Source organism: Stenella coeruleoalba (genome assembly GCF_951394435.1).
Source record: "Stenella coeruleoalba genome assembly, chromosome: 9".
Lineage (NCBI taxonomy): Eukaryota > Metazoa > Chordata > Mammalia > Artiodactyla > Delphinidae > Stenella > Stenella coeruleoalba.
In genome coordinates this window covers 12,544,354-12,557,002 of record NC_137155.1, presented here as the reverse complement: position 1 = coordinate 12,557,002, position 12,649 = coordinate 12,544,354, and the positions used below count along the sequence as shown (strand labels likewise).

Here is a 12,649-nt window from a genome sequence, read left to right as displayed (position 1 = left end):
GTGTCATTGAGCATCTCATAAAGTCTAGCAAGAGATAAGGGTAAAGAAAACCTTTCATTTGCTCCAAGTTGCTGTCATTGACTGTTTTTTTTTTTTAACATCTTTATTGAGTATAATTGCTTTACAATGTTGTGTTAGTTGCTGCTCTATAACAAAGTGAATCAGCTATATGTGTACCTATATCCCCATATCCCCTCCCTCTTGCGTCTCCCTCCCACCCTCCCCATTCCATCCCTCTAAGAAGGCACCAGATTTTGTCCAGGGAGCACCCTGGGCCTTTTAGGGAAATGAGGCCTTGTCCAGGTAAGGACACAGCATGAGCCATAGCAGGCATTTTCTTTTATCACTGATAGGAACCGAAGCCTTGGACTTTGTCTTAACCATTAGAATGAGGCAAAAATACAAGATCTTTAACTTCTGTGGCTTTTCCACAAGCTATATTGATGTTGGTACCTCTTTAAATTGTTTCAACCATGCTGATTGTTAGCCTGGTAAAATGTGTTTATTTTATTACTCCCTGCCTAGTTTGAAATCTCTGTATTGTCACTCCCTCCTATGGGATCTCTAAGTGTAATGAAGACTGATGGGGATTCCTGACACTGGTATCATCACCAATTCCCCAGAGGCTTCAGTGCAAACACTGATATTTTCTAGAATAAGAAATGAATAAACAACAACAAAGTAACATGTTAATATATTTTAGAACTCCCAAAAGCTTAGACTTAAATTTTTAGAATTGAGAGATTATTGATATATATTATATATTATTAGTTTTAGGTGTACAACATAGGAATGATTTGATATTAGTATGCTTAGACCTTTATAATCAGAAAATATTTGAGCTATGATCAGCAAAATGTAGGAGTTGCTATATAAATTGTTAAAATTCCTTCCTTGGATTTGAAGTTATAGACATATTTTATTATTGTATTCATTTTTGTTATGTGACCTTACAACTAAGTAAATACCACTTTGAGTACTTACTACATGCTAGGTGATGTGCTAAGCAATTTACAACTGATTATAATTTCCTTAGAACAGAAGAGAAAATTGGAGCTCAGAGAAGTTAAACAACTTTACTCATGGTCACAAAGTTAGGTGAGCTTAGGATTAAAAATCAGGCTTGTCTTTTCAATAAATTTTATTTATTGATTATCGTTTATAAATGGCAACAGTGTATTATAGTGAGATGAGCTCTGAGCCTGAAATGTGGACTTGAGTGTGAGTCTCAATTTTTTCATCTTCAAAATAAGAGTAATGAGTCCTTTCTCATAGAGTTCTTGAAAGGCTGAGATTAAAAAATGGTGGCCAATATTACGAGACCTTATCAGACCACAGGGTTGATCAGTTGTTGGTGGGAAGGAAGTCACGAATAGTTGGAACCCAGACAACTTACCCAGTATAGAGTTAACCTCCCTTCCTCCCCCAGCTCTGGGGCAAACAGTAGCTGAATTGCCAATGGCCTAAGGGTGGCACTGTGTGCTAGATTTGACTGGATTGACACTGACATCTATTGGGTCTACCCTACTGAAGGAGCATTGACAAAGACCAGTTCAAGACCTCACCAGCTTATAGCTTCGAGCCTTCTGATCCATACACTTCTGCTCAACTTCTCTGTGCCCTAGTTTCCTCAACCATGAGGATCATAAACCTCACCTCATGGGATTATGAGGACAAGAAATAATATATGCCAAGTATTTCTTGTGGTGTCCAGTACATATTATCATATTATAAAAGGCTCTCAGTTAACAGTAGCACTAAGATGCTGTACTGCCTTTTCAAGCCCTTTGTCGGACAGGTCTTCAGCAGCACATCACTCACAAGACTTTGTCTGATCTGCTCTCCTGTACTCTGCTGCCCAGGGTCAGGCAGTAGAAAGTGGTGGTTAACACATGAGCTTTGGACTCAGGATAGTCTTCTAGCTTGACTACTTCATGTTGATATGAGTTGAAAAGGCTACTTAAACTCTCTAAATCTCGGTTTGCTCCATCTTTAAAATGAGCAAGATAATGGTGCCTACCTAACAGGATTGTTATGAGAATTAAATGAAATAATGTGTGTAATCTGCTTAGCACAGAGCCTTGCAATCGGTAAATGTTTGCTTTGATTTGAAAAAATTGTGAACGTTTTTAATTGATGTTTTTATTAAGGTCATATAGATAGGAGGTGCTGGGGCTGTGACTCAATCCCAAATCTATCTACATCTCATGCCTGTTCTATTGTAGCACACTTCTTGTGTTTGAATACTTCCAGTAACAACTGCCAGTATGGTCCCTATTACTAGAAATATTTTCAGTATACATAATATGATGACTTTGTAGGATCATAGAAAACAATAGATGATTTTTAAGATCTTTTGAATTCCTGGGATCTTATGATTCTCTGGATCATAGGAAGTCCCTAAATTGAAACATTATGTCTGAAGCATTTACTTGTAAATTGGTCTTTGGGAACTAGCGATCTATTTTCCATAAGACATACTTCTATACAGAATTTAGAGACCAGTGTAGAAAAAGAAGGAAAAGGAGGTGCTGTGATATTACATTTAAAGCTAAGGGGCTCGGGCTTCCCTGATGGCGCAGTGGTTGAGAGTCCGCCTGCCGATGCAGGGGACACGGGTTCGTGCCCCGGTCCGGGAAGATCCCACATGCCGCGGAGCGGCTGGGCGCGTGAGCCATGGCCGCTGAGCCTGCGCGTCCGGAGCCTGTGCTCCCCAACGGGAGAGGCCACAACAGTGAGAGGCCCGCATACCGCAAAAAAAAAAAAAAAAAAAAAAAAAAAAAAAAAAAAGCTAAGGGCCTCAAATTGTCTTCCTTCTCCCAACCTCAGTATCTGAATAAAACTAGTCTCAGCAAGGTTTCAGGAGAAGATACTCCACCCCACTAATTCAAGCTAATGTGACTGAGATGAAACCAAGGGTAGTTATCAGTTAGCCATTGATAAATGGTGAATTGTAACCTGCCTTCACTGGTTAGGCTTACTTTGATTGTTTCTATAAAAGCTTGTGTGTCCTCCAAGGGTCACATAGCCTGGGCAATAGGATGTTTGCCCAAGTTGTTTTTTAGGAACTTGGAGTCAGCTGTGTCCAGTTTGAGCTTGAGATGATTAAGACTGGTTAAGACCTCCCACCCTCCATCTGGGCACGTGCAAATGTCCATTCGGTGACCTTTTGATGTCTGAGGGCCAGAATCTCCACCCTCACAGCATGCTAATGCTGCCGTTTTCTGAGCATGTCTCCCATGCAGAAACCTGTGGCTTGGTTGCATCTGCACAGAGCAACGATTGCCTCTCCTTTTTCTTATCTCAAATTACCTTTCTCCATGCTCCCCCTGCCTCAGTTTTTATACCATAAATATCCCCAGCCCCTCACCTTCAGGGAGACAGATTTGAGACTTTTCCCGTCTCCTGACTTGGATGCCTCAGGAATAAACCCTTTCTGTGCTGCAAACCTCATCGTCTCAGCGTTTGGCTTGCGACGCACCAGGCAAACAAACAAGACTCTCTTATTCTTCCCAAATAGTCATATATTCATTCATTTAGCAAATATTGAGTGCCAACTGTATTTTAAGTTATGGGGCTATAACAGTCAAGAAATCGTCTGTTTCTCTAGTGTGAGAGAAGGTAATGATCTTGGGGAAGGAAATAGTTGGACAGATTTGAGACATATCTAAAATGAGTGATTTATGGAAAGGGGGAAAATTGGAGGCAGTAAGGTTTTAATCAACTATTGCCATAGTCCATGTGTGATGAATCAAGGGCTTGAACTGTGGTAGTAATAGTGGGAATAGAGGAATAAAACTTAACTTTTGAAAAGTTGATTCTACAGGGCAATTATGTATAAATGATAAATGATGAGAAGAAGGAGTTCCAGATTTAGCCAAGGGTTGAGTTCAGGCAAGGGAGAATATTAGGTTTATGGGGCAAATGGAAATTTTAATCATCCATGGGCAAGTCGTGTTTATGAGGATGATACTACATCTGAGTGGAAATATTCTATGGTAACTAGAAAAGGGGAACTGAGGAAAGGTCAGGGCTAGAAATAATAGATTTGGGTATCATCTGCACAGAGATGACAGGATTACTTAAGTGCTTAAAAGAAAATGAAGAATATTGGGACTGGAAGGAAAAGGTAAAAGAATTAATTAAAAAAAAACCAGAAATGGCCAAAGAGGTATTAAAAATCCAAGAAGGTATCATAGGACCTAAAGATAAGATAGTCAACAGTGTCAAATACTGCACAGAAAGCAGGTGGGATTCGGACTGTGAACAGAATATTGGCAGACCCAAGTGGTCACTGGAGACCCTTGGAGACTGGGTAAGAAAAGGTGTTGGTGGCCAAGTCATATATCAGAGGCTCAAGCAGTAATGATAGACTGGAAACATAAATAGGATAGTAACAAAAAAGGGTAAGAATGCCTGGAAAACTTATTTTTTCAAACAAAAACTTATTATTTCTGGTTGACAGTAATATGGAAGATATTGATGGAGAGGCAGGTTTAAGAAGCATCAGAGGGAGACAGCATGGTGCCTCCTGTCAAGTTTCTTTTTCTCTAGTCTCATCGATATCCTTCCCTTCTCTGTATCAATGCTGATTATGTCAGTCCCCTACTGAAAGACCTCTCTGGGTTCCTCATTGCCAGTGGAAATCCAATATCCTTAGCATAGCTCACCAGATGCCTCACGCTCTTGGTTCTAACCTCCCTTTTCCATTTCCTCTTTTGCCGCTCAAGGCACAGGAGATTTCACATTCTTTCCAGATTGAGTCTTTGTACACATTGCTTTTTCTGCCTGGAAGATCCTTCTTCCCACCCTTCACGTGGAAAATTCTAACTCATCCTTCAACACCTGGCTCAAATGTCACCTCATTTTTGAATGCTTTCCTGACTCCCCAGGCCCAGTGCAGGTCTCCCTCTTTGGTGCTTCGACTGCAAGTTGTTCATTCATATTTTTGTCTCAGCATCCTGCACTGTAATTCATAAATTTCGATAGCTCTGTTCTCCATTAGACTATATGATCTCTGGATACGATGACTGTCTCTTTTTTATCATTGTAATCCCCATGACTGGCACAAAAAAAAAAAACTCTTGCTAAAAGCATCAGGAATGAATGAGTGAGTATTAATGTAAAGAGATATATCATGAGGTATATAGGATGAAAGTGAAGAAGCATCTTAGTGCTAAGCAAAATAAGCCAGACACAGGAATACAGATACTGCATGATCTCACTTACGTGTGGAATCTAAAAAAAGTCAAACTCATAGAACGAGAGTGTAGAACGGCGGTTGCCAGGGGCTAGGGTGTGCGGGAGATTGGGAGATGTTGGTCAAAGGGTACAAACTTTCAGCTGTCAGATGAAAAGTTCTGAGGATCGAATGTACAGTATTGTGATTATAGGTAATAATACTGTATCAAATACTTAAAGTTTGCTGAGAGGAGTTGCTAAGTGTTCTCACCACACACACACAGATGGTAACTGTGATAGTGGTAATCATTTCACAATGTATATGTACGTTAAATCGTCACATTGCTCACCTTAAAAAATCATGTTGTACAAATTAAATACATATGACTTTTATTTGTCAATCGTACCTCAAAAAAGTTGGGGTGGGCGAAGCTATATGAATTTGAGCAAGTTAATTTCTCCGAACCTGAGTTTCCTATTGGTCAAAGGAGGATAATACTTACTTTATAATGTGCTTATGAGGATAAAATCTACAAAATATAGATCAAACAATTAATGACCAGCATTTATTAATCATTAATGTTATAATTATTTTCAACTCCCACCTTCATGGCATGGATCTCTTATTAGTTGCTCTCTGGCCTTGGATTTGGCTGCAACTTTAATCCATTCTCAAAAGAGAAGAATCTTTGGTTCGTTTTCTAAGTTAAATTTTCATGTTAAGAAATTGAAACTCAAGTCTATCTTTAAGCAGCAGTGTTTCATCTGCCTAAATGATGTAATCTGATTAATAATAACCATTCGGCATCAAGTGAATTCAACAAAAATCTAGAATTAAATATATGGGTTGATTTAGTAAGTTTACAATTAAGTCTGAATTGTTTTATGAGTCTCCAAGGAACTTCCCAGAGGAGGCCCTAGCTTTGAGGCCTACTACAGTAGATCCAGGGACACCCTTCTTGTCTTATCTTCAGGATTGTGTTGCCCTGAGTGAGTTAAATCAGCTCTTTCCATTTTTTTTTAGCAGAATTTTTGTGGTTCATAAAAACAAGCACTTACAGATTTTCTTGCGTAGATAAAGGAAAGGATTCTACATCAGATTTAGATCAAGAGATAGATTTTCAGAAGAAAATGATGGATGTGTCCTCTGGGAGTAACGGAATGCAGTGATGTTCGTCTCTGACTGATTGAGTTTAAGGCATTTGTGAACACTTCCACGCCCACACCCACTCAAATACACAAACAGTGGTCACAACTGCAGCTCCAGACGCTGCCTCTCTCCCCAGTCTCATATCCAAAGTGCATCCGTTGTTTTCCATAACATGAAATAAATCCCTCCCTTTTGCCCAGTGGTGAAAAGCTTATATAAATACTAAAACTTCAACTATTCCCCTGAGTTTCCTGTTGGCAAGCCTGCAGCTCTGGGTTTGTTGAGATATTGACATACATTTTCTGTGCGGATCTTTCAGGCCGCTTGGGTGAGTCCAGTGGTGATAAATTTATGTCTTGAAAATTCATCAGAGTAACCATTATAACACTCTGTTTATGAAAACTTAAATAATTAACACCCTGATTTAAAAGGCTCCAGGTTCAAAGCACCTCTTTTATTCTTTCAACATATATCATTCTGGTGATATATATCTATATATATCTTAGCAAGTCTCCGCCAGGAGACGACTTTAATAGTCATGGAAAAGAAAATGTGGATGCGAAGAATTGACTAATTCAAAACATATAATCTTGCATTGTGGCGTTCCCATGAAAGAATATTTTTCAATATTTAGAAGTGAAGTCTTTTACTGTGTACTAAATAGGGATAGTTAACATTACTGGGCCATAATTAATGTGTATAATGAAAAATTTTTATCATAATGGAAAGAAAAGGGGGAAGGCATTATTTTTAAAGACAAAAATCAATGCCTGGTGTAGAGTAGACGCTCCTCAGGTGGTTGTAGAATAAGTGGATGTGTGAATAGGATTAATTATACTCCTAGTGAAATGTATACTACCTTCATTAAAAATTTTTATCAGATTCTTATGTAAAAAATTTACATGATTGAACATAGTTGTTCATATAGTAGTCTGTCTTTTAGAGTATGTTAATTCAAACTTCTCTTTTCTTTTTATCTATTAGACGGCAATCAGAGAAGTGTTCTCAAAGTATTGACACTTTCTAATCTTTTTTTTAAATAGTGGAAAAAGTGCATTCCTCTGACATAATTCCCATAGAATCTGCTGATCTGAAATTAATTTTAGCTATGTCTGAGAGAGCTGAATAGAAGCCCATGAATATTAACTATTTCTACTACACTTCCACTAGCCCTCCCATATTCGTGAAGCATTTTACTTGCTGCCAATAATTTACTATAGCTAACGCTTTTTAAAAATTTCTTTTAACCTAGATTATTACTTAACTAAAAATAGTTTGCTATTTTAACAATTAACAGTTGTCAAATTCTTCATATATTACAAGCTATGAGTGTTTATTTGTCTTTGAGGATCCAAGATTTTGTTTCTGGGCTCACTGTCTTAACAGAGAACTAAAAAACAGTAAATCTCATTAATGAATTAGGTCTCCTTTCCTTAAGACCTAATAGAGAAAAGAAAGGAAATCAAATAAGCTTTTGTGTCTGTGAAGTCCAATTTTAAATTATAGTAAAAATAAAACAGAGGTAAAGGACTTGGATGAATTTGAGGGTTGTTGGCTAAATTGAGGTATTAGTCTTTACATGTCTCCATTTGTTCTAATTGGTAAACCACAGTGCAAGTAAATAAGTAATTAAGTTTTTTTTTTAGGCCAGTGGTTGTGGCTGTTAATTCTGGTGTGCTTTAAGAGTAATGGAGGTAAAACATACAGCTTTCTTTTAAAACCAATTCATTAGTTTATTTTTTGTTTTGAGGAATAATTTAGCATATCTGTGTCTATCTTAACCTCATGTACTATTGCCTGAGACCTAAAAAACACTGCACAATGACGTTATACTCAAAACTTCAGTAACATTATATTATCATCATTAAATTCATCAAGTGCTCAATACCACATTTGAAGCTCAGTTAATACCATTTTCTACATAATCTCTCTTCTTCAAGGGTCTCTCTGTCAAAAAGTTCATAGGGTCAGAAATAGGAGGAATTTCAACTCTAATGGTGGATTTGCAAACAAGGGGATGGGAGTGGCTATTCTTATAACTTACAGGGCAACTCAAGTTGTTTCATATTGGCAACATTCTCTCAAAACTAGGCACAAGGAAAGTTAAAGAAACATGTTTTTGTCATTATCAGTTGCTTTCAAAGAGGGCCACAGGAGAAAACAGGTTGTGTACATTCTTTAGAGTATAAAAGCGCATCCTTTTTTGGTCTCTTCCTAGGTTTGAAGAAGAAATGACCAGCAAGTGGTTACACCTCTTCGAAGGCAGTGGAGTCCCGTATGGCCCAATTAACAACATGAAGAATGTGTTTGCAGAACCCCAGGTTTGTTTTTTGAAATTTTTAGTATGTTTCGGTTAAAACCACAAGAATTTGCCTCTCTTTTCTATCCAGACTGATCCATGTAAGTGTACATTAGCCATTGATCTTGAGCTTAAGTCACATCACGTGATTTTTTACTCTTACGTTAAAGTGTGGGTCTGAAATAAAAATTATCAGAATTTAGCACTGGCAGCCTACAATCATACTTTTATATGTATCTGATCGAACATATTTCTTCAGCAGCCATAAAGTATCCAAGGTCAGGGCATGTGTTTTCCCCGAAAAATAGAAATATAGACAATGGAAAGGTTGGAGTCAGGCACGCAGAGATCATTCTCTGCAGAAAGAAATGGGAGGACCTTCACAGCTGTAGTCCCCCTCTCATCGTATGGCTGTCTTAAAATGTACAAAGCAAGTCATCATTAGTTCTGCTGATGAGGGGCTTTCTGTATGCTTTGATTAATGTGCATTACTCGTGGAGAATAAATGTACTTGAATAGAGATTCGTGCTGTACATTGCTTACAGACTCCTTCTTGGGGTACAGAAATAAGGATCCTCTGAAAAAATATTTCTTCTATAACATTGTTCCAATGATTTTTTTTAGATAATGTCAAAATAATAAGTTTTGATTTTATTACTTTAATCAGTATCACTGCAAGCAATTTACCATTTCTCAGATTCACATATTAATCCCACAATGTAGAGGAACTGCTTTTTTCTATGAAACTTTCGCCGTGATTATTCATGTATCTGTCAGCTTCCGTCATTTCAAAATTATAGTTTTTCTCTTCATTCTTTTCATTTTTTATAGCGGTAGATTTTTCTTTGAAATGATTTGTTGAAAATGGAATATACTTTTTTAAGGGAGCAAACTGACTCAATTCTAACTTTGGTACCTTCATGTTACATGAATATCTGTTTAAAGGATAATTGAACTGTGTTCAATTCAATGATTATAATGTTTACTGGAGAAAAAAAGGTGAATGAATGCAGGAATTCTGCTCTGTGCTATTTTTTTCTGCCAAGATTGTGAGTATGGCAACACTTTGTTCCTAATGAAAGAATGGTCAATAAGAATTGGAGAAAAGGGTGCCCACTTGATATGGGCTGAGTCTTTGTGAAAGGGTCCCCACTACATCAGTGATTAATGCTGGTGATCCCTTGTGATGAGGTAGCAGTTTGTGCACCCTGAATGTAGACCAGAGGGCCAGTTTTCTCACTTCAAGCTTTGGCTTTAAGCTGTTGTAGGGGAATGGGTGGGTTTCACCATTATTTTCCTGCTTAAAAGTAGAACCAAGATGTGTAGGACTTCCTATTTAACTCAGTTTGAGGGCACATTTCTCTAGAGAGAATTCCTGAGGGTTTTTCCATCAGCACTTCTGTTGGCTCCATCTGTGTTTCATCAGGAATAAAGGCACCAAAGCAAAAAATGTTATTTTAAAAATTATTAGATATATTCAAGTGTTACTTATTTTTTAGGCTTTGATAAACAAGGATCCAAGGTCCCATCCTTAAAATTGTTCACTTTATGGGCTGGTTCGGATTGAATATTGGGTAATTAGGATTTTCATTCCCAATTTTCCCTTGTAGCTCACTTTAATTACTTTAATTTTTGTATCTCAACTCTTTTGGACCTGCAGGAAGTTTCTATTATTGGTCTATGGCTTATTTTAGTTCTTAACCAATTTTTCAAATGGAGAATAGTGATATTCTAAGTCAGGATACCAACTTTTCCTACTACCCCAAAAGTCTTTGAAAACTGCCTTCTTATCCACCAAAAAGTAGATTCTAATTGTTACAATTCTAATATCAAAAATTCTTAATCATACAGTGATAGTTATTGACAATAGCGTAGAGTTGGTCTCTTATATACCATTTCATTCTTCTTTGGAATTTAAACACCAAAATGTGTGTATGAAATTATCTGGATTTTTAGAAAGACTAGAGAGCAGTGTAATATTAGTACAAGGACCTACTGTATGGCACAGGGAACCCTGCTCAATATTCTGTAACAACCTAATCAGGAAAAGAATTTGAAAAGGAATAGATACATGTGTATGTATAACTGAATCACTTTGTTGTACACCTGAAAGTAACACAACACTGTTAATCAACTGTACTCCAATATGAAATAAAAAGTTGAAAAAAGTAAAAATAAGCAAAGATGACTCTGGCAATTGTTCGTAGGACTGTTTGGCACAAGACGTAAGGGCACCATCTTTATATGCCTGGAAGTGTTTGGCTCTTTTAGAAGGAATTCCCTGTCATTATGTATTTTGAAAGGAATGTAGAAGCTGAAAAAATCAGGGAGTTAAAAAAAATTTGTATAAAATAAATACAGTAGTAAGACCATGGAGTCAGAAGTGTTGGGCAGTTTTATATTTTCTAGGCTTTGGTTTCCTCAATGGTAAAGTGATGAAATAGAATCTTTTCTCTATATTGTAAGTGTTAAATGTGACAATGTTTATCAAAGGCACATAGTAGGGATTGCTAGATGGTAAAAGTTTAGTAAATGGTAATAGCTCTGGTTATGGTGCCCTTTATGGTTATATTTTTATTAAAAAACACTTTCTTTTACTTATTATTTAGTGGATAGAGGCAAATCCAGTGTAGCTGCAGGGATGGGGATCATTAGCTTAAAATCAAGGTCTAACTAATATCCTTTTAAGAAAATCTGTCTGCAGACTTTGTGCCAAGAAGTTCTCAGCCCTTCAGTAATTTTTCTGATTACTGAAAATCTTTTTGTTTTCCGTAAAAGTCTGATTTCCATTCAAGGTGTCCTCCCTTGTTTTTCCCCTGATGAGCTGTGGAGTTTCTTGGCCCTGGGTACATGGAACCGGCCACTTCTGTTCAGATGTGGGACTGCACCGCTGGCGCTCGTGGCCCAGCTCTCCATGTGCGCCGTGCCAGCACAGCTGCTAGTTCAACTGAAAATTGATTTGGGTGAAGTACAAGGCCTGGAACATGGCGCAGGAAGTGAGACTTTGATGAAGTGGAAAGGGGTATGTCTAACCAAAAAAAGAAAGAAGAAAAAAGATTAGAAGCATCAAAGAGCAGGAGATAATTTTCTGTGGGCCTACTTATCAAGTGGACCATTTATGTTTCATCTGTGGTTTGAACGTGGTAGGCAACAAAAATTGGCTTGATGGTCGAAACTGTTCCTAACCAAAATAATTTCCTCATAGTCTCATGTTCTGAGAAAACTTGCCTTTTTGACTCAACCGAAACAACAAATGATTCTTTTTTTTCTGGGATAGATGCAAGGGTGTCTACCTTTTATCCTCTGATTATATGCTACAGACCTTTGCACAGTTAAAATGATCCTGCAGGCATCCACTGTTAAGTCCATCAGCAATACTACAGGAGATTTTGGTCTGTATTTACTGCTATCTCTGAGAAATTTTGATCCAAAACCCTTTTAGTGGTAGTTTTATTGTTTTTTCTCCCTCAGTGATAAATTATCTGTGGAAAACTCTGTGCATTGTAGAAGTATAATATAGATTATCTGCATATAGATTTTAATAGTCATGTTTCCAAGTGCTTTCTTAAAATATCTTCTTTTAATCAGGCCAAGATTGTGTAGTACATTAAAGGAATTCTTAAAAAGTTTAAAAAACTTACTAGATGACCTCAGTATGGTCCTATTTAACATACCCTTGGGAACATGTGCATGAAATACATTGTGGTTTGAGGTTTTCCAACCCAAACAGACTTAAAAGAAAATGCAGCTTTTAATAGAAACTATTCAAATTCCTGCAAAAATAGGTATGGATCTCACCACTGAGAGGGTTTAAAAGCATCATTATCTACCATGAGAATCAAAAGAGAATGTGTTATCCTGCTTTTTCTATTTTGCTCAAGACCGTAAATTTGGCGCTTCTAGTGTATCACCATTTTTGAATGAAATGCTCAGTTAAAAAATATATGTGTATGTGAATGACTGAACCTCTGATTAATGTTTTTCTTTCTCCTTGATGCCATGACCTGTGGGTGGGGAAG

At 37.3% G+C, this 12,649-nt stretch overlaps 1 protein-coding gene across 4 annotated transcripts in view; it reads left to right on the top strand.

Annotated features, from left to right (window-relative positions):
- The window catches only part of SUGCT (succinyl-CoA:glutarate-CoA transferase), a gene marked incomplete at its 5' end in the record, with an annotated part of 694,779 nt that overhangs the window by 285,716 nt on the left and 396,414 nt on the right, over positions 1–12,649 (top strand). For all 4 annotated transcript variants that reach the window (XM_079931161.1, XM_079931162.1, XM_079931163.1 and 1 more), the window contains one exon: positions 8,550–8,652. In XM_079931161.1, coding sequence (XP_079787287.1) covers positions 8,550–8,652 — 103 coding nt within the window. The remainder of the gene's footprint in view (positions 1–8,549; positions 8,653–12,649) is intronic.